The 27,188-nt window shown below is 39.7% G+C and overlaps 1 protein-coding gene across 1 annotated transcript; it reads left to right on the top strand.

Moving 5' to 3' along the window:
* Positions 1-178: 178 nt before the first annotated feature.
* Positions 179-27,188, top strand: LOC106596899 (myosin heavy chain, fast skeletal muscle). The gene is made up of 41 exons (XM_045714454.1): positions 179-270; positions 698-743; positions 872-1,099; positions 1,459-1,602; positions 1,839-1,995; positions 2,201-2,228; positions 2,503-2,611; positions 2,721-2,813; positions 3,691-3,751; positions 3,897-3,995; positions 4,342-4,445; positions 4,846-4,984; positions 12,249-12,367; positions 12,503-12,652; positions 12,746-12,916; positions 13,145-13,448; positions 14,686-14,750; positions 14,844-14,931; positions 15,048-15,165; positions 15,319-15,442; positions 16,181-16,317; positions 16,642-16,897; positions 17,094-17,336; positions 17,683-17,859; positions 17,958-18,103; positions 18,252-18,342; positions 18,614-19,003; positions 19,123-19,249; positions 19,886-20,004; positions 20,158-20,354; positions 20,476-20,659; positions 20,793-20,958; positions 21,664-21,788; positions 22,103-22,411; positions 22,605-22,808; positions 22,915-23,040; positions 23,189-23,359; positions 23,652-23,756; positions 23,852-23,947; positions 26,623-26,754; positions 27,070-27,188. Exons 3-41 carry the CDS (start codon positions 884-886, stop codon positions 27,088-27,090), a joined length of 5,811 nt encoding a protein of 1,936 aa, XP_045570410.1. The 5' UTR covers positions 179-270; positions 698-743; positions 872-883; the 3' UTR covers positions 27,091-27,188.

Raw genomic sequence — 27,188 nt, 5'->3', positions numbered from 1 at the left:
CATGTCATTTGTAAACATTCCTGCTGTAGGCAACCTGATCCTCCTTAAGGTCTCAAAATAGTCTAGAACAATCAATGGTAAAAGAATAAGGAGTGTGGTGCTCCTCGAAGTGGGTGGGGCTAGAGACACAGGCACACGGAGGTCTCTCATCCAATCCATTTCCTTTTCCAGAGTTGTCCATAATTAACTTTTGCTTGGTTGTCCCTTCCAACCAGATATAAGGAGGCTGAGGACCCAGTATCCATGAGTCAGATACCTTCTTCCTCTGTGGTAAGACTCCTTAGATTTTTACATTTGTCTCATATTTGCGCTCAGCATCTGAGGCTAACTGCTAACTGCATTGTTTGAGTTCATAATTTAAAAAAAATGTTTCATGTCTTATAAGACTTCACAATATGCAATCGACATTAATTTAAAATTAAATTTGTAACATTTTACTTTAAATGTCTTTTGTTTCAAATCTGTCACTTTCATTCAAGGTCAAAAGTGCTGCATCTGCATTTGTTTGTAAATTCAGGTGGTGGTCTAGAATGTAATTGGATTGTCAGGGCTACTTGACAGAATGCACAGTAAAGTAGGAAAATGAAAGTTACCAGTTGACCTGTAGTTGAATAGGACATGGCTGTAATGACCCTCCGCGGGCTAAACTACAAGGTTTTAGACTTGTGCGTATTCACAACACTCTAATGTTTCACAGGATCCTCCAAGACGTACAAGTTCAACTGTAGGAGGGGAAAAAGAAGGTGAGACATGGTTTGTTTTCACATAAAAAGTTTTTAAAAAAAATGCTGTGTGAGATACCGCTCACTCTCTTGACTGTGGAGGAAGCACCACAGAGTCAATCATGTTTCTTGTTTCATCTCTTTCCTAGTGATCCGTCACCATGAGTACGGACGCGGAGATGCAAATCTACGGCAAGGCTGCCTTGTACCTTCGTAAACCCGAGAGGGAGAGGATGGAGGCACAAGCCTCACCCTTTGATTCAAAGAACGCCTGCTATGTGACAGATGTCAAGGAGCTGTACCTTAAGGGTTTGATCACTGGCAGGACAGAGGGAAAGTGTACTGTCAAAGTCACAAATGCTGACGGCACTAAAGTGGTAAGTCTGATCTGAAAAGTATTGAAGTAAAAAAATTATCCAAATTATCAATAATATGCCAAAAGATAATATTAAATCAATAACAAAAATAGATTTATGAGCATTTCTTTGCTCTTTTTTAAGCAGAATATAACCCTCAAACGAAACACTTTTATTGCTGATATTTCAAAATGGTGTGGAATTATAGATAATGACAACTCAAGAATCTCCATTTATTTGTCAGTGGGTGATAACAAAGTACTTGGATTAAATTTTGGTATGCATTTAAAAAAAAAGATTTAACTTGTATTTAATGAGCAAAAAACATTGAGTCATGACCAGTTTGATCCGTGTGTAATCTAGATTTCTGACTGTTTCAGGATAAAGAGTTCAAAGAAGCAGACATCTACCAGATGAACCCCCCTAAGTACGACAAGATTGAGGACATGGCCATGATGACCTACCTGAATGAAGCCTCTGTGTTGTATAACCTCAAAGAGCGTTATGCAGCATGGATGATCTATGTAAGAAACCTGCATAAACATACACACATACTGTAAATTAACATAAGAAATTCCCACATGCATGAACATGAGAAATACACACATACAGTACTACACATAAATGAACAGTAGAAACCAAAACATACCATTACAGTAGACCCACATTAGTATACCATAGTACACCCACATCCTCACATAAATCCAGGTAAAAGTCAAACTGACATTGCTAATCGCCCAATTGGATCCCTTTCATCCAGACCTACTCTGGGCTCTTCTGTGCCACGGTGAACCCCTACAAGTGGCTCCCTGTGTACGACGAAGAGGTTGTCAACGCCTACAGAGGGAAGAAGAGGATGGAGGCTCCACCCCATATCTTCTCCGTCTCTGACAACGCCTTCCAGTTCATGATGATTGGTACGAGCTCTCATGGAGAAATGGATGGATGGATGGGATCTGCTGTCTTCTAGTCTAAGTTAGAACAGTTTGCTGGGAATCTCTCATTTCAGTATCCTTGAATGGAAAATATTCCAAAATAAAATTCATGATGATGCTTATGAATACAATGATGTACTCCTAATGTTGATTTGATTATAATAAGCAACATGTTTTTTGTTTCCAGATAAGGAGAACCAGTCCGTCCTGATTACGTAAGTTGTTTTCTATCATTTCACTTGAGAAAGTGTTTCTATTTTAATATATTGGGAGACTTGGGTGTTATAAAATACATGACATTATGAATGGATTAGGCTATCTGTAGTAATGACTGGGTGTTATAAAATACAGGACATTATGAATGGATTAGGCTATGCATAACAATGACTCGATGAGTTGGAATATTTGTGTATTTTTCAACGATATTTCTTAGTGAAAGCCAATCTGTCACTCAAACATGTGACCATCTTTCTCTGTTATATAAACCAGTGGAGAATCCGGTGCAGGAAAGACTGTCAACACCAAGCGTGTCATCCAGTACTTCGCCACCATTGCAGTTTCTGGTGTCAAGAAGGAAGCAGACCCCAGCAAAATGAAGGTAACACATTTCAGTTTGGTGTTCTGTGTAAACTTTCTTTCAAGTGGTGAATCCTGTTTTAAGTAAAGTGTTAGCTAGTTTCTGAGCAACTTGTGTTTGTCTCAATCAGGGATCTCTTGAGGATCAGATCATTGCAGCTAACCCTCTGCTGGAGTCTTACGGTAATGCCAAGACAGTGAGGAACGACAACTCGTCTCGCTTTGTAAGTATGAAGAATTTACTGTGGAAGTGACCTTCAATTGGAAAAAATATTTTAGTAGTTCCCTATAGGTGCCATAATACCCATAAAACCTAGCGGTCAAACAGGGAAATGCAACCAATTGTTTTTCCACCATTTATTTCTCCCATTGGGGATTTTAGAAACAGTTAAAATAATGGCTGTGTTCTGTGTAGGCTTACCCTGGTGTGATGTTTTTATAACCATGTAAATCAGAATAGGTGACTTTTATCAATATATGTCTCCATCTACTCTCAGATTTCAAAATGCTAATTAGCATCAAAGTAGACATCATGAACAACTACAAATCCCTGCAAGCTCCTGCTGGTCATCTCTAGCTGACACCTTTGCTAACAGCTATTTTGTCAATTTTGTAAATTTAAAACTTACACAAGACAGAATGTAGCCAGTTTATTCATTACTAAATTTAGCTGACATTAGATAGTTTATCCAGAGATTCTGACCTTTGCCTAAATTAGGCAGTCTCGTCCAGATCATCATGGCATTTGTAGTTCTTTATGATAGCCACATTAGCAGCTAATTAGCAAATTTATTTCGCTAAAAGTCACCTTGTCTTAGATTTACACGGTTATCAAAACTACACACTAGGGTAAGCCTACACAAAACACAGTGCTTGTTTTAAGTGTTTCTAAAATCCACTATTGGGAAATGAATGGTGTAAAAACGCTTGGAACCATTTCCCTATTTGACCGCTAGGTTTTATGGGTATTATGAATCATACTGTGGTGCTCTATAGTTTCATCAATAGATGTCCAATAAACTAACTTTTTAAGGGGTTTATCAAAGTAAAATGCTAGATTTATTTAGTTGACCTATTTCTATCCGCCATGCTCTACTACAGGGTAAATTCATCAGGATTCACTTCCAAGGAGGAAAACTGGCTAAAGCTGACATTGAGACCTGTGAGTTGGTTTTCCTTGTTTCTCAATGCTTTCCTTAAATCAAACAGAATATTTGTTGGAGATTGAATCATCAAATGTAATGTTATCTTATGTTCTCTCTCTCTCTTTTTCTCCCTCTCTCTGTCTCTCTCTCTCTCTCTTTCAGACCTGCTAGAAAAGTCCAGAGTGGCCTTCCAGCTGCCCGCTGAGCGAGGCTACCATATCTTCTACCAGATGATGACCAACCACAAACCTGAGCTAGTTGGTAAGGCAAAGTACAGGTTTAGGTGAAATTATTCACACCTCCATCTGTGGAACTTATTAAAATGTTTCCTAGTCCACACTGTTAATGTTATTACAATGAGTACATCCAAGTTAACAAGGCATCTAAACATGGGTCAGGTCGTTCAATGTCTTTCATGGGAAAGATCAAGTACTGCAATGTGATGCACTAGTCCAGGAGCCTCAGTCCCCCTCTTTTGCTGCTATAGACTATATAGTGCATTTATCATTGAGACCATCTATTGAGAAAAGGAGGGAGAGATACTGTAAAGGTAGGACAGCAGAATTCTCAGAGATTTAACTGACAAGCCATTCTTCATTGTCCACAGAAATGACGCTCATCACCACCAACCCTTACGACTTCCCCATGATCAGCCAGGGTCAGATCAGTGTGGCCAGCATTGACGACAAGGTCGAGCTGGATGCCACCGATGTGAGTGATACAAAGTGTGAACCAAACTGTAGATATGGAATGGGTAGGACCACAATACACACTGAATGCATTGCGCAAATCCAGCTTGATAGCAGCTGGGCACCTTGTGCTAGTTAGGCATGTGCTTCAAGGCCCTCTTCATGCCTTCACACTTCACCTTGAGGCACATACCTGTAAGACTTCCACAAGAGACTGCCTCTAAGTGCCATGTGGAACTGTGTAAAACTCATGTTGTGTTGTCATATACTAGTGTGTTGGCCAAGAGTAATCATGTGGAACAGAGAAGCCAGTTAATTCTAACCATCCCATTTGTTCTGGACTGAACACAGAACGGTAGTGTACTGTAACTGAGTAAACTACCGTTCAGTTCTTCACTGTTCTACTTCCTCTTTAATACCAGGATGCAATTACAATCCTGGGCTTCTCTAACGATGAGAAAATGGCCATCTACAAGCTGACAGGAGCTGTAATGCACCATGGCAACTTGAAATTCAAGCAGAAGCAGCGTGAGGAGCAGGCTGAGTCAGATGGAACAGAGGGTGAGTCCCACTCGTAAGACGTAAGATATGGAAAGCATTAGTCCCTTTCCCAGTTCCTAACATAGAAATACAACACGTAAGAAGCTAATTCCACGGCAACGGAATTGTGTTGAGATTTTCATTTAAAATGTATGACAAACAAAAATCATACATTTTACAGTTTAACCACCCATTAAACTCTATGTACAATGAACACTTTTAAGAATTTACACTGAACATCAAACAAAAACAGATTTACAGGAAGAACTGTGCAGATGCAAAGTTTGGTAACAAGAATTTTGGTAACAAGAATTTTGGTAAAATCTCCCTCAGTTTTTCTGTGCCCACTTTTTCCAAAAACACTCTTAAATATCTGCTCTGAATTAAGATTCAACGATGTCTGCAAATAGCACTGCTGGATGATTTGAAAAGTCAAAGTAAATCAATAATATAGTAATCGTCTTAGCAAAAACATTTAATAATACTCTTAGTGTAACCGATGTGAAATGGCTAGTTAGTTAGCGGTGGTGCGCGCTAATAGCGTTTCAATCAGTGACGTCACTCGCTCTGAGACAATATAGTACAGTACATTATAGAGTACTCAACTTGTGTGTTCAACTTTGTACTGTACTCTACTGTATTGTACTATACACTACTGCACTGTACTATACACTACTGTACTGTACTATACTGCACTGAACTATAGACAAGTGTACTGTAATATAGTATACTGTACTATACTGGACAATACACTACTGCGCTATACTATACTGAACTATACACTATACTGTACCATACACTACTGTACTATACTATACTGTACTGTATACTACTGTACTGTACTATACTATACTGTACTGTACTATACTATACTATACTCTACTGTACTATACACTACTGTGCTGTACTATACACTACTGTACTATACACCACTGTACTGTACTATACTATACTGTACTGTTCTGTACTGTACTATACACTCCTGTACTATACACCACTGTACTGTACTGTACTATACTGTACTGTTCTGTACTGTACTATACTATACTGACCTATACACTACTGTACTGTACTATACAATACTGTACTGTACTATGCTGTACTATACCATACTATGCTATACACAACTGTACCATACCATACTTTACTACACCATACTATAGTATACTGCACTATACTATACTATGCTATACACTACTGTACTATACTATACTATACTTTGTGGTGCTGTACTATACTGTACTACACATTACTGGACTGTACTACATACTATGCTATGCACCACTGTACTATAATGTACTATACTGTAGTATAGTAAACTGTACTATACTATACTGTACTATACTGTACTGTTCTGTACTATACTATACTGACCTATACACTACTGTACTGTACTATACTGTACTGTACTATACTGTACTGTACTATACTGTACTGTTCTGTACTGTACTATACTATACTGACCTATACACTACTGTACTGTACTATACAATACTGTACTGTACTATGCTGTACTATACCATACTATGCTATACACAACTGTACCATACCATACTTTACTACACCATACTATATTATACTGCACTATATTATACTATGCTATACACTACTGTACTATACTATACTATACTTTACGGTGCTGTACTATACTGTACTACACTATACTACACATTACTGGACTGTACTACATACTATGCTATGCACCACTGTACTATACTGTACTATACTGTAGTATAGTAAACTGTACTATACTATACTGTACTGTACTGTGCTATACGATATGATACTATACTGTACTATACTGTACCGTACACTACTGTACTATACTGTACTGTACTGTACACTACTGTACTGTACTTTACACTACTGTACTGCACTTTACACTACTGCACACTACTGTACTGCACACTACTGTACTGTACACTACTGTACTGTACTGTACACTACTGTACTATACACTACTGTACTGTACTATACTATACTGTACTGTTCTGTACTGTACTATACTATACTGACCTATACACTACTGTACTGTACTATACACTACTGTACTGTGCTATACGGAACTGCACTATACTGTACTATACTCTACTCCACTGTACTGTACTGTGCTATACTATACGATACTATACTGAACTGTACACTACTGTACTGTACTATACACTACTGTACTGTGCTATGCTATACTATACTCTACTCCACTGTACTGTACTGTGCTATACGATACTATACTGAACTGTACAAACTTGTGAACCGAACTGTGTTTTATGACCACTATGATTTCCCATTGTAGCCAATTCAATTTCATTCAAGAAATCAATAATATAATAATCCTCTTAGCAAAAATGTTTCTTTAATTTATATTATTTAGAAACTGTGAGAATAGAAAGGTTCTATACACTACTGAACTGAACTATACACTACTGTACTTTAGACTACTGTAATGTACTACACACTACTGTACTATACTTTACTGCACTATAATGTACTATACTACACTATACTATACACTACTGTACTGTACTGTACTGTACTATACTGTACTGCACTGTACTATACTGTACTGTACTATACTATACGGTACTATACTATACACCACTGTACTATACTATTCACTACTGTACTGAACTATACACTACTGTACTGTTTTATACTATATAGTATTGAACTATACACTACCGTACTGTACTATACGCTACTGTACTGTTTTATACTACATAGTATTGAACTATACACTACTGTACTGTACTATACTGTAATGTACTATACACTACTGTACTGTACTATACACTACTGTACTGTACTATACACTACTGTACTGAACTATACACTATGGTACTGTACTATACTGAACTATACACTACTGTACTGAACTATACTATACTGAACTATACACTACTGTACTGTACTATACTATACTGAACTATTCACTACTGTACTGTACTTTAGACTACTGTACTGTATTATACACTACTGTACTGTACTATACTACACACTACTGTACTATACTTTACTGCACTGTACTATACTATACTGTACTGAACAATACACTACTGTACTGTACTATACTACACACTACTGTACTATACTTTACTGCAACGTACTATACTATACCGTACTATACTATACGGTACTATACTATGCACCACTATTCTATACTATACTGTACTATACTATTCACTACTGTACTAAACTATACACTACTGTACTCTACTATACACTACTGTACTGTTTTATACTATACTTTATTGAACTATACCCTACTGTACTGTACTATTCTGTAATGTACTATACACTACTGTACTGAAATATACACTACGGTACTGTACTATACTGAACTATACACTACTGTACTGAACTATACACTACTGTACTGTGCAATACTATACCGAACTATACACTACTGTACTGAATGATACACCACTGTACTGTACTATAGTATACTATACTGTACTGAACTATACACTACTGTACTGAATGATACACCACTGTACTGTACTATAGTATACTATAGTATACTGTACTGAACTATACACTACTGTACTGTACTGTACTATACTATACTGAACTATACATTACGGTACTGTACTATAATGAGCTGAACTATACACTACTGTACTGTACTATACACTACTGTACTGTACTATACTATAATGAACTGAACTATACACTACTGCACTGTACTATACACTACTGTACTTTACTATACTATACTGTACTGAACTATACACTACTGAACTATACACTACTGTACTGTACTTTACACTACTGTACTGTACTATACTATACCGTACTGTACTGTACTATACTATACTATACTATACATTACAGTACTATACCATACTGTACTATACTAAACACTACTGTACTGCACTATATTGTACTGTACTATACTATACTGTTCTATACTATGCACCACTGTACCATACTATACTATACTATACTATACTATACTATACTGTGCTATACTATACAATACTATGCACCACCGTACTGTACCATACTATACTATACTAGGCTATACAGTACTGTACTATACTATAATGTGCTGTGCCATACTTTACTGTGCCATACTATACACTACTGCGCTATACTATACTGTAGTATTTTATACTGCACTATACTGTTCTACACTATACACCACTGTACCATACTACACTATACACTACTGTACTATACTATACTGAACTATACACTACTGTACTATAACATACTATACGATACTATACTGTACCATACTGAACTATACACTACTATACTATACTATACTATACTATACTATACTATACACTACTGCACTGTGCTATACACTACTGAACTATACACTACTGTACTGTACTGTACTGCACTATACTATACTACACACTACTGAACTATACTATGCTGTACTGTGCTATACTATACTGCACTATACTATACTGTGCTGAACTATACTATACTGCACTATACTAGACTGTGTTGTACTATACTGCACTGCACTATATACTGTACTGAAGTACACACTAATGTACTGATCTATACACTAGCGTACTATAACATACTATGCTATACTATACTTTACTATACTATACTATACTATACCGCACTGTACCATACCGAACTATAAACTACTGTACTATACTACACTATACTATACTGTACTGTACCGTACCAAACTAAATATGACTGTACTATACTGTGCTATACGACACTATACTATACCGTACTATACACCACTGTACTGTACTATACTATACTTTACTATACTATACTGTGCTATACTATACACCACTGTACTGTACTATACTGTACTACACTATACGGTACCATACTACACACTACTGAACTATACTTTGCTATACTATACTGTACTGAACTATACACTACTGTACTATACTATACACCACTGTACTGTACTATACTATACTGTGCTACTCTATACACTACTGTACTATACTACACTATACTGTACTGTACTATACTATACTGAACTATACATTGCTATACTATACTGTACTATACTATGCACAATGTACTATACTATACACTACTGTACTGTACTATGCCATACTATACTATACTGAACTATACAGTACTGTACTATAACATACTATACTATATTATACGATACTGTACTGTACCATACTGAACTATACACCACTGTACTATACTGTACTATACTGTGCTATGCTATACTGTACTATACTATACTGTACTATACTGTGCTATAGTATACTGCACCGTACTATACTGTACTATACTGTTCTGAACTATACTATACTATACCCTACTATGCTGTACCGTCCCAAACTACACTATACTATACTGTGCTGAACTATACGCTACTGTACTATACTATACTATTCACCGCTGTACCATACTATACCATGCTGAACTATACTATACTGTACTATACTATACTATACTATAATAAACTATACTATACAGTACTGTACTGTGCTATACACTACTGTACTGTACGTTACACTACCGTACTGTACAATACACGACTGCACTGTACTACACTATACTATACTAAACACTACTATACTATACAGTACTGTACTGTGCTATACTATACCGCACTATACTATACTGTACAGAACTATAATATACTGTACTATACACTACTGTACTATACTATACCTTGCTGTACTATACTGCACCGCACTATACTATACCGTGCTGAACTATACACTACTGTACTATACTATACTGTACTATACACCACTGTACTATACTATGCTGTACTATACACTTCTGTACTGAGCTATACTATGCTGAACTATACACGACCGCACTATAACATACTATACTGCACTGTACCATACTGAACTATACACTACTGTGCTATACTGTACAATACTGTACTATACTATACTATTCACCACTGTACTGTAATCTATATTATACTGTACTACATTACACACTACTGTGTTCTACTATACCGTACTGTACTATACTATACTGTACTGTACTATACTACACTGTACTGAACTATACACTACCGCACTATAACATACTATTCTATACTATTCTATACTATACTATACTATACTGTACTGCGCTGTACCATACTGGACTTTACACTGCTGTGCTATACTGTACAATACAGCACTATACTATACTATTCACCACTGTACTGTAATCTATATTATACTGTACTACACTATACACTACTGTACTCTACTATACTGTACTGTACTATACTATACTGTGCTATACTATACACACATTTTCTATACTATACTATACACCACTGTACTGTACTATACTAAACTGAACTATACACTACTGTGCTATAACATACTATACTATATTATACTATAATGTACCATACCGAACTATACACCACTGTACTATACTGTACTATACTATGCTATACCGTACTATACTATACTGTGCTATACTGTACTATATTGTGCTATAGTATACTGCAACATACTATACTGCACTATACTGCACTGCACTGTTCTGAGCTATACTATACCCCACTATACTGCACTATACTATCCTGTACTGTACTATACTATACAATACTATGCTATACTATACTCTACTCCACTGTACTGTACTGTGCTATACTATACTATACTATACTGTAAAAACTTGTGAACCGAACTGTGTTTTATGACTACTATGATTTCCGATTGTAGCCAATTCAATTTCATTCAAGAAATTGTTACCGATTAATAATTAATAAACAAAATTGATATGAGTAAATACACTAACTAATTGGCAGGTCTACCATTACTTGTTAATTCTGTAAAGTTTCATTGTTCTCCCTCCTCATGAGGTAACAGAATTTTAAAGCACAAGGCAATGTTTTTTAAACATACTGAAGGCAGAAACATTTCTCCAAAACAAAATCTAAGTGTTGATATTAGTTGTATTTCTAATACCTTTTAATACTTTTTCTGCTAGCTGTTTATAAGATTAAAATACCCCTTGTCCATCTGTTTGACCAGAATCAAAGCATTTGTTTATTCCTCATTTTCAAGATGGCAAATGGTAAAAGATATATATATATATTCCTTAATTTCTCGAAAAATATAGACTCTTAGCTTTCATTTGACACCCAATTTGACATGCTCCTATGAACTTCCCATGTTGGTGCTCATTGGTTCTTTACAGGGAAATGACCAAGACAGACGGTGCCACATGAAAGTCAGGCAGGATATACATTTTGGAGATGAAATTCCAACCTCCAGGAATTATTTGAATAATGGATGTGGGTGAAAATGAAAACTTAACCTATAAAAGACATCAGAATCAAGTGATCTGTTCTCGTTGGTTTTCTCTCCAGTGGCTGATAAAATCGGCTACCTGCTGGGCCTGAACTCAGCTGAGTTGTTGAAGGCTCTGTGCTACCCCAGAGTGAAGGTCGGCAACGAGTACGTGACCAAGGGACAGACTGTGTCTCAGGTAAAGCAGTTAAACAAACAGCATCAAACATTTTCTGACCACCTGAATTATTTTGGGGACAATTGCATTTGCTTTTTAAAAGTAGTCATGTTGTTTTTCCCAACCTTATATTAATTTGAGGTATTATCATTGCAGGTTTATAATGCAGTCATGGCTTTGGCCAAGTCCATCTATGAGAGGATGTTCTTGTGGATGGTCCTCCGTATCAACGAGATGTTGGACACCAAGAATCCAAGGCAGTTCTATATCGGTGTGCTTGATATTGCTGGATTTGAGATCTTTGATGTGAGTATGAGACCCGAACAAGACATTTAGTTGTGATTGAGAAGGATTACAGCCTTGTATGATAAAATGATCCCTTTTGAAATTCATCACCAGTACAACAGCATGGAGCAGCTGTGCATCAACTTCACCAATGAGAAACTGCAACAGTTTTTCAACCACACCATGTTCGTCCTGGAACAAGAGGAGTACAAGAAGGAGGGAATCGTCTGGGAATTCATTGACTTCGGCATGGACTTGGCTGCCTGCATTGAGCTTATTGAGAAGGTAAGCTGTCTGTAAGGATTATAATGGGATGCAACAGCAAAACTCATAGGGAGCGCATTAAGAGATATTAGCATAATGGTACAATTTATCTGACTGTTGAGATCTCAATATCTTTCCTATGATGTCCCCCTAAATGAATATAATCCTATAAAACGATGTTTGCTAATGGAATAAATGTGATCCTAAATGTAAATATCACTCATTTGATATACATCTCTTTTTGTAAAGCCATTGGGAATCTTCTCCATCCTTGAGGAGGAGTGCATGTTCCCCAAGGCTTCAGACACTACCTTCAAGAACAAGCTGAACGATCAGCATCTTGGCAAAACCAAGGCATATGAGAAACCCAAGCCTGCCAAAGGCAAGGCAGAGGCCCACTTCTCCCTGGTGCACTACGCCGGTACTGTGGACTACAACATCACTGGCTGGCTGGAGAAGAACAAGGATCCCCTGAATGACTCAGTTATTCAGATGTACGGGAAGTCCTCAGTCAAACTGTTGGCTGCCCTGTATCCTGCTGCCCCACCTGAGGGTAAGACTAGCATCAAGTCAAAAGATTAAATTAAGCGATAGTTACAACTCAGACCCACATTGTCTTTAAAGCAGTGGCCACCAACCTTTTCAGAGTCAAGATCACTTTCTGAGTCAAAATGCAAGCCAAGATCTACTGCTGAGAATTTTTAAAACATGACTTAGAAAACACAAGCCTATGCAACATTCACCAATTAAAAACAGTTCTGTAGCAATGAGGTTTGTTCAGGATGCTATAGGCCCAATATATTATCACTGTATATAGGTTATACTTGAATTGCCCTGCCAATGTTGTTCTTCTCAGACCATTTTGAAATGATATATATATATAGAAAGAAAATATGTCTATGATCACACTGGTAATAGATCATTTGTTGTATTACTTGTGATCCACAGCTGAGTGAGCATAATAGTTTCCTTTTTTTACTGGACTGACGGCCTGCATCTGATAGTCAGTCTGAGGGGAGGGAGGGAGCAGAGGCGAGGCTGCCTCTCCCCCAACTCATTGTCCCTCCGCTCTCCCTCCCTCCGCTGAGAAAACGGGACACAGTCTTCCAGCTGATGGTGAAACTCAAGTCGCACTGCATTATTTCTGCCTCATGCACCAATTCATGTTGTTACTGCTGTGACCAGAGAAAGTGAAATATTCCTCGATATTAAAAAAGGACACAAGCCACTAATAACAACAACACAAGCGTATCAGAACACTTTGCTCTACTCATTCATTACAGCTGCAGTGCTGGTTGTAGCATGAGTGGAAGTAGGGAGAACGCGCATTTTATGTCTCATAAAAGTGTTGAACAAAGTGTTGAATAATAACTTAAACATGAACTAACTCATTAAAACAGCATCTCTCTGCTGTATTCGTTGAGTCTCTCTCTAGTCATGGTTACATCTCAAAGTAGCAACTTTGTTGTGCATCTGATTTTTCTTTTTACATTCTATGGCGCGAGGGGAAACTGTACAGGCACGGTGATCTAAGCTATCTGATTGGCCAGCAGTATGCCTATCCGTGCAGTTGATTTGCTTTCAGCCTTCAGACATGAAAATGTTCAAAATCCCGATTGACCTGTTGGTGACCAATGCTTTAAATTCTTTGAATGTATCACAGTATATCAGGGTTATTTACTGGGATAATTTACTCATTCAATAGGTGTTATTTTACACAATCTCATTGGCAGTATTTGCATTTGATTATCTCATTTCTAATGATCTTTTACTTATCCACATTTGAACAGATACAACCAAGAAAGGAGGCAAGAAGAAGGGTGGTTCCATGCAGACTGTGTCCTCCCAGTTCAGGGTGAGCTATTGAAATGTCTATATTCAGTCCTTCAAAAGGTGCATTGATTATCATAAATTATTTCTGAGAAAATGGTTTGTAACCCTCTTACAGGAGAACTTACAAAAGCTGATGACCAACTTGAGGAGCACTCATCCTCACTTTGTACGCTGCCTGATCCCCAACGAGTCAAAGACTCCAGGTACAAGAAATATTGACTTGAATATGACATCTTATCAATACACTATGAGTAACCTTAACAAGCCCAATCCTTTAATCTGTTAATAGGTATTAAAGAGACTTTGTTTGTTTTTCCAGGTCTGATGGAGAACTTCCTGGTTATCCACCAGCTCAGGTGTAATGGTGTTCTGGAGGGGATCAGGATCTGCAGAAAGGGCTTCCCCAGCAGAATCATCTATGCTGACTTCAAGCAGAGGTACACTCACGCAAACACAACACAACACACAACACACACACACACACACATAAAGCTCCACGGGTTTTCCCAGCATCAGAATAGGCTTAGCTTTTATGTAATATAACTGACCTATTACAACTTGACATGTGTTAAAAATGTCTCCTAATTCAGGTACAAAGTACTGAATGCCAGTGTCATCCCTGAGGGCCAGTTCATGGACAACAAGAAGGCTTCTGAGAAGCTGCTTGGGTCCATTGATATAAATCACGACGATTACAAGTTTGGACACACCAAGGTCAGTCAAATACCCCCTTATTTTTTATTATTTATTTTTTATTTCACCTTTATTTAACCAGGTAAGCTAGTTGAGAACAAGTTCTCATTTACAACTGCGACCTGGCCAAGATAAAGCAAAGCAGTGCAACACAAACAACAACACAGTGTTACACATGGAATAAACAAGAGTACAGTCAGTTACACAATAGAAAAAAAGAAAGTCTATATACAGTGTGTGCAAATGGCGTGAGGAGGTAAGGCAATAAATAGACCATAGTAGCGAAATAATTACAATTTAGCAAATTAACACTGGAGTGATAGATGAGCAGATGGTGATGTGCAAGTAGAAATACTGGTGTGCAAAATAGCAGAAAAGTAAATAAAAACAATATGGGGATGAGGTAGGTAGATTGGGTGGGCTATTTACAGATAGGCTATGTACAGCTGAAGCGATCGGTTAGCTGCTCAGATAGCTGATGTTTAAAGTTAGTGAGGGAAATATAAGTCTCCAGCTTCAGTGATTTTTGCAATTCGTTCCAGTCATTGGTGGCAGAGAGCTGTTGTGTACATTATTCATCTACAACTCCACAATAACTTCCAACTGATAAACAAGCTATCTCATGGTTTGTTTGTCAGCATTGCAATCTTTATGTTGTTCAAAATAATCTAGTGGTGTTGTTCCCCTGTTTTGATCCAACCCTTTCTATCTGTCACCATCTGACTGTGGTTCCAATGGCCATGTTTACCTGTGTCTCAGGTGTTCTTCAAAGCCGGTCTGCTGGGGGTCTTGGAGGAGATGAGAGATGAGAAGCTGGCCGTTCTGGTTGGCATGGTCCAGGCTCTCAGCCGTGGATTCCTCATGAGAAAAGAGTTTACTAAAATGATGGAGAGGAGGTGAGGAAGAGTAGACAACTTGGCAAAGCTTTCTGTGAACCACCTGTATGTAATGCATTATGATCACATACTGTATATACTGTGAGTTGATCAGAATGAGAAAGTAGATCTTATAATGCTCTATTAGTGCTGATTTAAGCATGACCTGTCAGTCCTTGCATCTAGAACTCTGTCTATGAATTTAAGAGTTTTTCCATTTCCTTAGCCCCGTTCCTTAGCTGTATACACAAAGTGTTGGGGGGGGGGGGTTGTTCTTCTTCGAATCCCAGAATGTAGCTTTAAGCATGTCACTCACCATGTCACTCTATCCTCTCTGTCGACCAGAGATGCCATCTTCACCATCCAGTACAACATCCGTTCATTCATGAATGTGAAAACCTGGCCATGGATGAAGGTGTACTTCAAGATCAAGCCCCTGCTGAAGAGCGCTGAAACTGAGAAGGAGCTGGCCAACATGAAGGAGAACTTCGACAAGATGAAGACAGACCTGGCCAAGGCTCTTGCCAAGAAGAAGGAGTTGGAGGAGAAGATGGTGTCCATGCTGCAAGAGAAGAACGATCTGGCACTCCAAGTTGCATCTGTGAGTGAGAAATGATCCCCATAAGATCACATTTATCTACACATGAATACACAAACGAGCACACTTTTTTTTTATTCTCCATGCTACATATATTTCATGAATTTTTATTGATTTGTTTTGACCTTTTTGACTAAATCAAATCTTTATTTTGATAAACAAAGTGAGGAGGCTTATTTTTCTCCTGTTCTGAAACCAGGAATCAGAGAATCTGAACGATGCTGAGGAAAGGTGTGAGGGGCTCATCAAGAGCAAGATCCAGCTGGAGGCCAAGCTCAAAGAGACGACAGAGAGGCTGGAGGACGAGGAGGAGATGAATGCTGAGTTGACTGCCAAGAAGAGGAAGCTGGAGGATGAGTGCTCTGAGCTGAAGAAGGACATTGATGACCTGGAGCTCACCCTGGCCAAAGTGGAGAAGGAGAAGCACGCCACTGAAAACAAGGTCTTGTGTCTTACCATAGACAGTCTAACCAAACAATAACCCAAACCATAATCAACTCAAAACATAACTCAACAGAAATGGAATTCCAGATGTATTGTGGGTGGCGGAAAAATGAAGACACAAAATAGTGGAATAGTGGTACTCCCCCACATTTATTGTATGTTCAACATTCATGGTATGTTCAGTACACTGGCATGGAGTACACTGCCACCTAGTGTTGAATCTATAGAACAGTACTTGTTGACACATTTGTAATCTGAATTAAATTAATGCAATAAATATGAAACTAAATCTCCCCTTTAAAGGTGAAGTGACCAAAGACACATTTTGTTGTGGCCGTTTTCAGGTTAAAAACCTGACAGAAGAGATGGCATCTATGGATGAGAGCGTTGTCAAGCTGACCAAGGAGAAGAAAGCCCTCCAAGAGGCCCACCAGCAGACACTGGATGACCTGCAGGTAGAGGAGGACAAAGTCAACACTCTGACCAAGGCCAAGACCAAGCTGGAACAACAAGTGGACGATGTGAGTGGAGTTACACATTTTGGCCATGATAGTATGTAAAATTACATTATCTTCTGTTGTTTAGATTTGAACAATACACTAATGTTTTTATCTTGTAGCTTGAGGGTTCTCTGGAGCAAGAGAAGAAGGTCCGTATGGACCTTGAGAGAGCAAAGAGAAAGCTGGAGGGAGATCTAAAACTGGCCCAGGAATCCATAATGGACCTGGAGAATGACAAGCAGCAGTCTGATGAGAAACTCAAGAAGTAAACAAACACTACGTGCCATATTGACAATAATGGTTGTTCTTGACTAATTCTTGACTAATTAGCATTTACATGCGATTTGTATGATACTCTCTTTACTTTATCGAACCGAAACCAACCTTGCAATCGCCGTGTTTGTGTTTCTTAGGAAGGAGTTTGAGACATCCCAGCTCCTCAGTAAAATTGAGGATGAGCAGTCTCTGGGAGCTCAGCTGCAGAAGAAGATTAAGGAACTCCAGGTACAGTACAGGACCTAAGCTCCAGTGCAGGAAAGGACACACCTGAAATATTTCCTAAAACAACATTCTGGTAGCACACATTTTTTGCTGGTGGGTCAGTAGATTGGAAGATGCGGTTTCTTACAGTTGTGATTATGGTTCCCACATGAGATGTTATCTACTGAATATATTACCCTAACTGGTTTTGTATGAACACATTTAAAAAACATTATACTATTATTGTTTTATGTATTGTAGTATTCCTCAACCGTGCTCCTGTCCCCTGTTCTAGGCCCGTATTGAGGAGCTGGAGGAGGAAATTGAAGCTGAGCGTGCTGCCAGGGCTAAGGTTGAGAAGCAGAGGGCCGATCTCTCCAGGGAACTTGAGGAGATCAGCGAGAGGCTGGAGGAGGCCGGAGGCGCCACTGCTGCTCAGATTGAGATGAATAAGAAGCGTGAGGCTGAGTTCCAGAAGCTGCGTCGTGATCTTGAAGAGTCCACCCTGCAGCATGAGTCCACAGCCGCCGCTCTGCGCAAGAAGCAGGCCGACAGTGTGGCTGAGCTCGGCGAGCAGATCGACAACCTGCAGCGCGTCAAGCAGAAGCTGGAGAAGGAGAAGAGTGAGTACAAGATGGAGATTGATGACCTCTCCAGCAACATGGAGTCCGTCGCCAAGGCTAAGGTGAGTAGTGATGTTTTGATCAACCAGTGTTGAGGAGGGTCAACTACATTACCATTCAAGTGAACTGAAGTTGACAGGAGTCCCATAGATAAAGTAATGATGGAACGTTTCACTAACAGGGCAATCTGGAGAAGATGTGCCGTACTCTTGAGGACCAGCTGAGCGAGATCAAGACTAAGAATGATGAGAATGTTCGCCAGATCAACGACATCAGTGGACAGAGGGCCAGACTCCTGACAGAAAATGGTACCATCATCAACAATGAACAAGAAACCAATTCTTTCTTCAGTAAAACACAATAACATGTATTGGGGGCTGTATCCATGTAGTCCAGTCCACATAGTTTCTACTGTTCTGACTTAAACTTTAATGGTCTCACTTTAGACCCCTGGTTACATTATCAGAAAACAATATTTTATTCAGATTACTAATACTTTTGAAAAACTAGATGGTTACTTATTTGATTACTTTTAAATTGAGAAATGATGTTTGGCAAAAAAAATACATTGACTTCATTTAGATTTCTAGCAAGTTTGTTAATTCCATCTGAACGAGTGTGACCACAATTCAGAGACCACTTTGATGACACACCAAATGGGTTTGATGGATGCTTTATGTCTGCTTCTAATGCATCTTAAAGGGAAAGTAATCCAAAAGTAACGTAAAGTAATCAGATTACATTACTGAGTTTGGGTAATCCAAAAGGTACGTCTCTGATTACAACTTGACAGGTAACTAGTAACTGTAATGGATTACATTTAGAAAGTAACCTGCCAAACCCCGACTATTTAACACCTAACATTGCCCTACGTTACCTTGAAATACATGTTCAATCTTAGAGAACAAAGACCCTATTAACAAGATGTCCTTTTGTCCCTGCAGGTGAGTTTGGCCGCCAGCTGGAGGAGAAGGAATCCCTGGTGTCTCAGCTGACCAGAGGCAAACAGGCGTTCACCCAGCAGGTTGAGGAGCTGAAGAGGCAGATTGAAGAGGAGGTCAAGGTAAAGGAATTTTGAAATCCCAATGTGGCCCTCGAGACAAAATGATTGCTCACCCCTGATATAGACGGTGACTAGGCCACCCTCAGAGACTTCTACTGTCATTTGTTTTACTATCTCTCTTAGTCTATATATTTCTCTCTTTGTCTCGAAAAGGCTAAAAACGCACTGGCTCACAGTGTCCAGTCTGCCCGCCATGACTGTGACCTCCTGAGGGAGCAGTTTGAAGAGGAGCAGGAGGCCAAGGCAGAGCTGCAACGCGGCATGTCCAAGGCGAACAGTGAGGTGGCTCAGTGGAGGACTAAGTATGAAACTGATGCCATCCAGCGTACAGAAGAGCTGGAGGAGTCCAAGTGAGTTGCACGGAACAGCAAAACTCAAATATAGGGTGTGGATAGTGAGTGGTAGGGGGCTCTAAAAAAATGTTACGTTGATATGTATTGTAACGTTTGTAAACCCTCTGTCGTCCAACAGGAAGAAACTGGCCCAGCGTCTGCAGGAGGCTGAGGAGACCATTGAGGCGACCAACTCAAAGTGTGCCTCCCTGGAGAAGACCAAGCAGAGGCTGCAAGGAGAGGTGGAGGACCTCATGATTGACGTTGAGAGAGCCAACGCAATGGCCGCCAACCTCGACAAAAAGCAGAGGAACTTTGACAAGGTGAAAATTAATTATTCTTGACCTAGAGTGATATTGTCTGTCTGCTGTATGATCAAATGTAGCATAATTGTAGCATATTTCTGATTCAAAACTCTTCATCAAGACCTAATGAAATTCCCATTGATTTCCCTAGGTTCTGGCAGAGTGGAAGCAGAAGTATGAGGAGGGCCAGGCTGAACTGGAAGGAGCTCAGAAGGAGGTTCGCTCTATGAGCACTGAACTCTTCAAGATGAAGAACTCCTACGAAGAGGCTCTGGATCATCTGGAGACTCTGAAGAGAGAGAACAAGAACCTGCAACGTGAGCATTTGACAGCAGTTCTATTGGGCTCATGTTTGACTAGTGTAATCATCAACATTTCAATTTTTTTCAACTTATAATCAGTATTCCTTTGAACAACCCAAAGAAGTGTGGGCATTTAGATTTGCAAGAACCTTACTGCCCTTCCCAACAATGCAGCAAGAAAAATGTTTAATAATAGAGAAATAATAACACAAGGAATAAATACACAATGATTAACGATAACTTGGCTATATACACAAGATACCAGTACCGAGTCAATTTGCAGGGGTATGAGGTAATTGAGGTAGATACGTGCATATAGTTAGGCATAAAGTGACTAGGCAGCAGCAGAGACAAACATTAACAACAGCACGTGGTGATTTAGTGCAAAAAAGAGACAGATAGTTACATAGTAACCAAGAGCTACCCAGACTAACTATTTAGCAGTCTTATGACTTGGAAGCTGTTCAGGGTCTTGTCTGTTCCAGACCTGATGCATCGGTACTGCTTGGCATGCGGTAGCAGAGAGAACAGTCTATGATTTGGGTGGCTGGAGTCTTTGACAATTTTTAGGGCCTTCCCTGACACTGGCTGGTATAGAGGTCCTGGATGGCAGGGAGCTCGGCCCCAGCAATTATTATGATTCAATGTCAACTTCATTACATTGGCAATACCCACTGAAAATCTCCCAAGTCTAAACTGCTCCTGTGTTTGTGTGTGCAGAGGAGATCGGTGACCTAACTGAGCAGATCGGAGAGACTGGCAAGAGCATCCATGAACTGGAAAAGGCCAAGAAGACTGTGGAGACAGAGAAGTCTGAGATCCAGACAGCTCTGGAGGAGGCTGAGGTACAAACTACAGCTGTTTGATGGGAAAAGCAGAGTTAATTTGATAATTTGGATCCCCATGAGCTTTTGCAGAAGCATCAGCTTCTCTTCCTGGGGTCCACAAAAAACACAAAACACAACAAGTAACAAAACACTGATAGACAAGGATAGTCAAACAAATGTAAAATACGATATACAAACAATACAACTAAAGTGGTACACTAGCCAATGCCAGCTCTATTGGTGTTTATTGTAGTCATATATATTTAATTCCTTGTGTTATATGCATCCAAATGTATTGAGCACAATTCGCCTGACTGCTTCTCTTTGTCCAGGGAACACTGGAGCACGAGGAATCCAAGATTCTGCGTGTGCAGCTGGAGCTGAACCAGATCAAGGGTGAGGTGGACAGGAAGTTGGCTGAGAAGGACGAGGAAATGGAGCAGATCAAAAGGAATAGCCAGAGGATGGTTGACTCCATGCAGAGCACCCTGGACTCTGAGGTCAGAAGCAGGAATGATGCCCTGAGGGTGAAGAAGAAGATGGAGGGAGACCTGAACGAGATGGAGGTCCAGCTGAGCCACTCCAACAGGCAGGCCTCTGAGGCCCAGAAACAGCTGAGGAATGTCCAGGGACAGCTCAAGGTAAAGGGACTGAGGAGAGATTTGTTTGTGAATCTGTAGAAAAGAATAGAACGCAGGATTAAATAGAGTTGACTAATATAGTGTAGAAAGGAAGAGATATTGGGGAAATTCTTAACAATTAACATTTCTTTCACTGACCCTATCACCTCTACTTCCACAAGTCCTAATGAACCCATGTCATTGTGAACCCCAGGATGCCCAATTGCACCTTGATGATGCTGTCCGCGCCGCAGATGATATGAAGGAGCAGGCAGCCATGGTGGAGCGCAGGAACGGTCTGATGGTGGCTGAAATCGAGGAGCTGAGAGTTGCTCTGGAGCAGACAGAGAGAGGCCGCAAAGTGGCTGAGACTGAGCTGGTAGATGCCAGTGAGCGTGTTGGACTGCTGCACTCCCAGGTATGTGTCAAAAGCCATTTCTAATTAAACTCAACGAATTTGACCATTTCTGCCTTGTCACTTGAAAGTTCTCTTGAGATCAAAAAAATGGTTTTACCTCCTCCAGAACACCAGCCTTCTGAACTCCAAGAAGAAGCTGGAGTCTGACCTGGTGCAGGTGCAGGGAGAGGTGGAAGACATTGTCCAGGAGGCCAGGAATGCAGAGGAGAAGGCTAAAAAGGCCATCACTGACGTGAGTCGTTATAATCTATTCAATTACACTCACTTGATTTAAATCCAAAGGCCAATGGTAGCTGGGATGGTTTACCACAACAAAGATCTCAGAGGGACGTTATGATTGGTGCCAATTGGTGCTTAATTTAAACAAACTACGATTTCAGGCAGCCATGATGGCTGAGGAACTGAAGAAGGAGCAGGACACCAGCTCTCACCTGGAGAGGATGAAGAAGAACCTGGAGGTCACAGTCAAGGACCTGCAGCACCGTCTGGATGAGGCTGAGAATCTGGCCATGAAGGGAGGCAAGAAGCAGCTCCAGAAACTGGAGTCCAGGGTGAGTTAACAGCAGGGTGGATTAGGGTGGATTGAAAGATTGATTGCTGGAAATGTATTTAATCATACAAATACACAGGAGCATTGTGTAATGACTTTCTCTCAATAACCCACATAGGTAATGAAAAGCTGTTTTTATCATTGCAGATCCCTTCAATTAAAATATTGTGAAAGTACATAGGAACAGACAACATTTGTGCCTCCTTGACTGGGTAGAAGAATATACCTCTGTTGTACTAATATTTGTTAAGTCTGATTTCACCAAGTCAAACAAACGCCTTTCTTCCACAAAGGTGCGTGAGCTCGAGACTGATGTGGAGGCTGAGCAGAGAAGAGGTGTAGATGCAGTCAAGGGAGTCCGCAAGTATGAGCGCAGAGTCAAGGAGCTCACCTACCAGGTAAGAAAAAATGCCTTCCTCCCATACTTGACACTAACACTGAAAGGTTTGTGTATAAAACTATGGGGCATTGATTCTTTGATCTTGTCCCACAGACTGAGGAGGATAAGAAGAACGTTGTCAGACTTCAGGACCTGGTAGATAAGCTGCAGATGAAAGTCAAGGCCTACAAGAGGCAGGCTGAGGAAGCGGTGAGTCACATACTTTGTCAGCATATATTGGCAAACAAATGTTTTCCCTTGTAGACATTACAAAACTTAAGGTCCATACAGTTTAGTTTAGGCTTCAACCAATGCCTCGCAAAGAGGAGCATTGATTGGTAGATAGGTTAAAAAAAATGACAAAGGAATAAACATTTTACGGGTATGCTTTTCATCGGCAAGTACTGGGGAGTTTTTCAGGATGAAAAAAAACGGAATGTAGATAAGCACAGATAAAATCCTAGAGAAAAAACTGATTCATTCTGCTTTTCACCAGACACTGGGAGGCAAATTCATATTTCAGCTGACAATAACCTTAAACAAGGACACATCTACACTCGAGTTTCTTACCAAAAAGACAGTGAATGTTCCGGAGTGGACTAGTAAAGAAACGAAAGGAAATGAGGAACGGTGATATCAGGTGTCGCTAAAGTTGTTCATGGCTGAAATCCACACTGTGAATGGGAAGGTTTCCATCCCATGCGCCATCCACTTCTTTCGGTGTAGGTGGAACGGGAGTGGGGGATAATCTCCACCTTTGAATTGTAGAGTAAAACAGAAACACCAAAGCAAAGCTTCTGCTTACAGCCATATTGATCGCTAAAATAGGCTACAAAAGCAAAACAAAAAACGAGTCTATCGTTCCGGACCTGTACAGGCCGTCGGTTGATACACTCAACTAAAAAACTTTTTTAACAGCCTACAGTGAGGGAAAAAAGTATTTGATCCCTTGCTGATTTTGTACGTTTTCCCCCTTACAAAGAAATGATCAGTCTATAATTTTAATCGTAGGTTTATTTGAACAGTGCGAGACAGAATAACAACAAAAAATCCAGAAAAACTCATGTCAAAAATGTTATAAAATTATTTGCATTTTAATGAGGGAAATAAGTATTTGACCCCTCTGCAAAACATGAGTTAGTACTTGGTGGCAAAACCCTTGTTGGCAATAACAGAGGTCAGAGGTTTCTTGTAGTTGGCCACCAGGTTTGCACACATCCCAGGAGGGATTTTGTCCCACTCCTCTTTGCAGATCTTCTCCAAGTCATTAAGGTTTCGAGGCTGACGTTTGGCAACTCGAACCTTCAGCTCCCTCTACAGATTTTCTATGGGATTAAGTTCTGGAGACTGGCTAGGCCACTCCAGGACCTTAATGTGCTTCTTCTTGAGCCACTCCTTTGTTGCCTTGACCATGTGTTTTGGGTCATTGTCATGCTGGAATACCAATCCACGACCCGTTTTCAATGCCCTGGCTGAGGGAAGGAGGTTCTCACCCAAGATTTGACGGTACATGGCCCCGTCCTCGTCCCTTTGATGCGGTGAAGTTGCCCTGTCCCGTTAGCAGAAAAACACCCCCAAAGCATAATGTTTCCACCTCCATGTTTGACGGTGGGGATGGTGTTCTTGGGGTCATAGGCAGCATTCCTCCTCCTCCAAACACAGCGAGTTGATGCCAAAGAGCTCCATTTTGGTCTCATCTGACCACAACACTTTCACCCAGTTGTCCTCTGAATCATTCAGATGTTCATTGGCAAACTTCAGACGGGCATGTGTATGTGCTTACTTGAGCAGGGGGACTTTGCGGGCGCTGCAAGATTTTAGTCCTTCACGGCGTAGTGTGTTACCAATTGTTTTCTTGGTGACTATGGTCCCAACTGCCTTGAGATCATTGACAAGATCCTCCCGTATAGTTCTGGGCTGATTCCTCACCATTCTCATGATCATTGCAACTCCACGAGGTGAGATCTTGCATGGAGCCCCAGGCTGAGGGAGATTGACAGTTCTTTTGTGTTTCTTCGATTTGTGAATAATCGCACCAACTGTTGTCACCTTCTCACCAAACTGCTTGGTGATTGTCTTGTAGCCCATCCCAGCCTTCTGTAGGTCTACAATCTTGTCCCTGACATCCTTGGAGAGCTCTTTGGTCTTGGTCATGGTGGAGAGTTTGGAATCTGATTGATTGATTGCTTCTGTGGACAGGTGTCTTTTATACAGGTAACAAACTGAGATTAGGAGCACTGCCTTTATGAGTGTGCTCCTAATCTCAGCTCGTTACCTGTATAAAAGACACCTTGGAGCCAGAAATCTTTCTGATTGAGAGGGGTCAAATACTTATTTCCCTCATTAAAATGCAAATCAATTTATAACATTTGCCTCCATCCTGTCTAGCAATGATCAACATCCAAATCGACAGATCTTGAAGAATTATGAAAATATTGCACAATCCAGAGATTTACCCATAAAGACACAGCTAAAGGTGTTTATAACATGTATTGACCTTGGCGGGTGAATAGCTATCTAGTCCTGATATAGTGTTTTATTTTTTTATTAATACAAATGTTTTTGTTTTTATTGTTCATCTACTTTGATTTTACAGAGTATGTTTTGTAGATCGTTGACAAAAAAATAATTTAAATCCGATTTCGCAACACAGAATGTGAAGATGTCCAAGTGGTGTGAATACTTATGATAGACACAATGCCCCTGAAGGCAGTGGTTTGATCCCCCATTTCACCACTCATTCTCTCTGCTGTATCATTTATCCTAAATCTGTCAACAAAAAAAGTACTTTAAAATACCTCAAGAAAAAATTATATTATTTTGCTACCTGAAGCTTCAAACTTTGAATGCTGATTTTACACTCTCCTTCTCTTTTCCACGCCCAGGAGGAACAAGCAAACAGCCACATGTCTAAGTTCAGGAAGGTTCAGCATGAGCTGGAGGAGGCTGAGGAGCGTGCTGACATCGCTGAGTCTCAAGTCAACAAGCTCAGAGCCAAGACCCGCGACACTGGAAAGGTACAGAGCTGCTACTAAACCTACACCTGACTCATGTTCAGATATGGCCACATCAACACCACCTATGATTCAGTCCTCACAGAGGTCAATAGCAAACTTTTACATTCACTAAAATATATTTAAGGTCTCTAATAAGCACATTTCAGGTAGGGTAAAAATAGATGAATTTGAAGTTGGTACTTCAAAATTGAAAATCAAAGCTCAGCACTGAGCCTTTAATGCTTGATCCATTACATTATTTCTAACTGTACATATATTCATATATTTTGCATGTTCATTATTAATACTCATCCATAATTTTCTGTCTTCTTACAGGGCAAAGAAGTTGCTGAATAAACAAGACCAAAGTCTTACATCATTTTCCTGTGTTGCATAAAATATGATTTTCATGGTGAAATGTTTAACTTTGATTAAAAATTGTGTCGGCCTACATA

The sequence above is a fragment of the Salmo salar genome, chromosome ssa03 (assembly GCF_905237065.1).
Source record: "Salmo salar chromosome ssa03, Ssal_v3.1, whole genome shotgun sequence".
Taxonomy (NCBI): Eukaryota; Metazoa; Chordata; class Actinopteri; order Salmoniformes; family Salmonidae; genus Salmo; species Salmo salar.
This window is presented reverse-complemented; position numbering and strand designations above follow the sequence as displayed.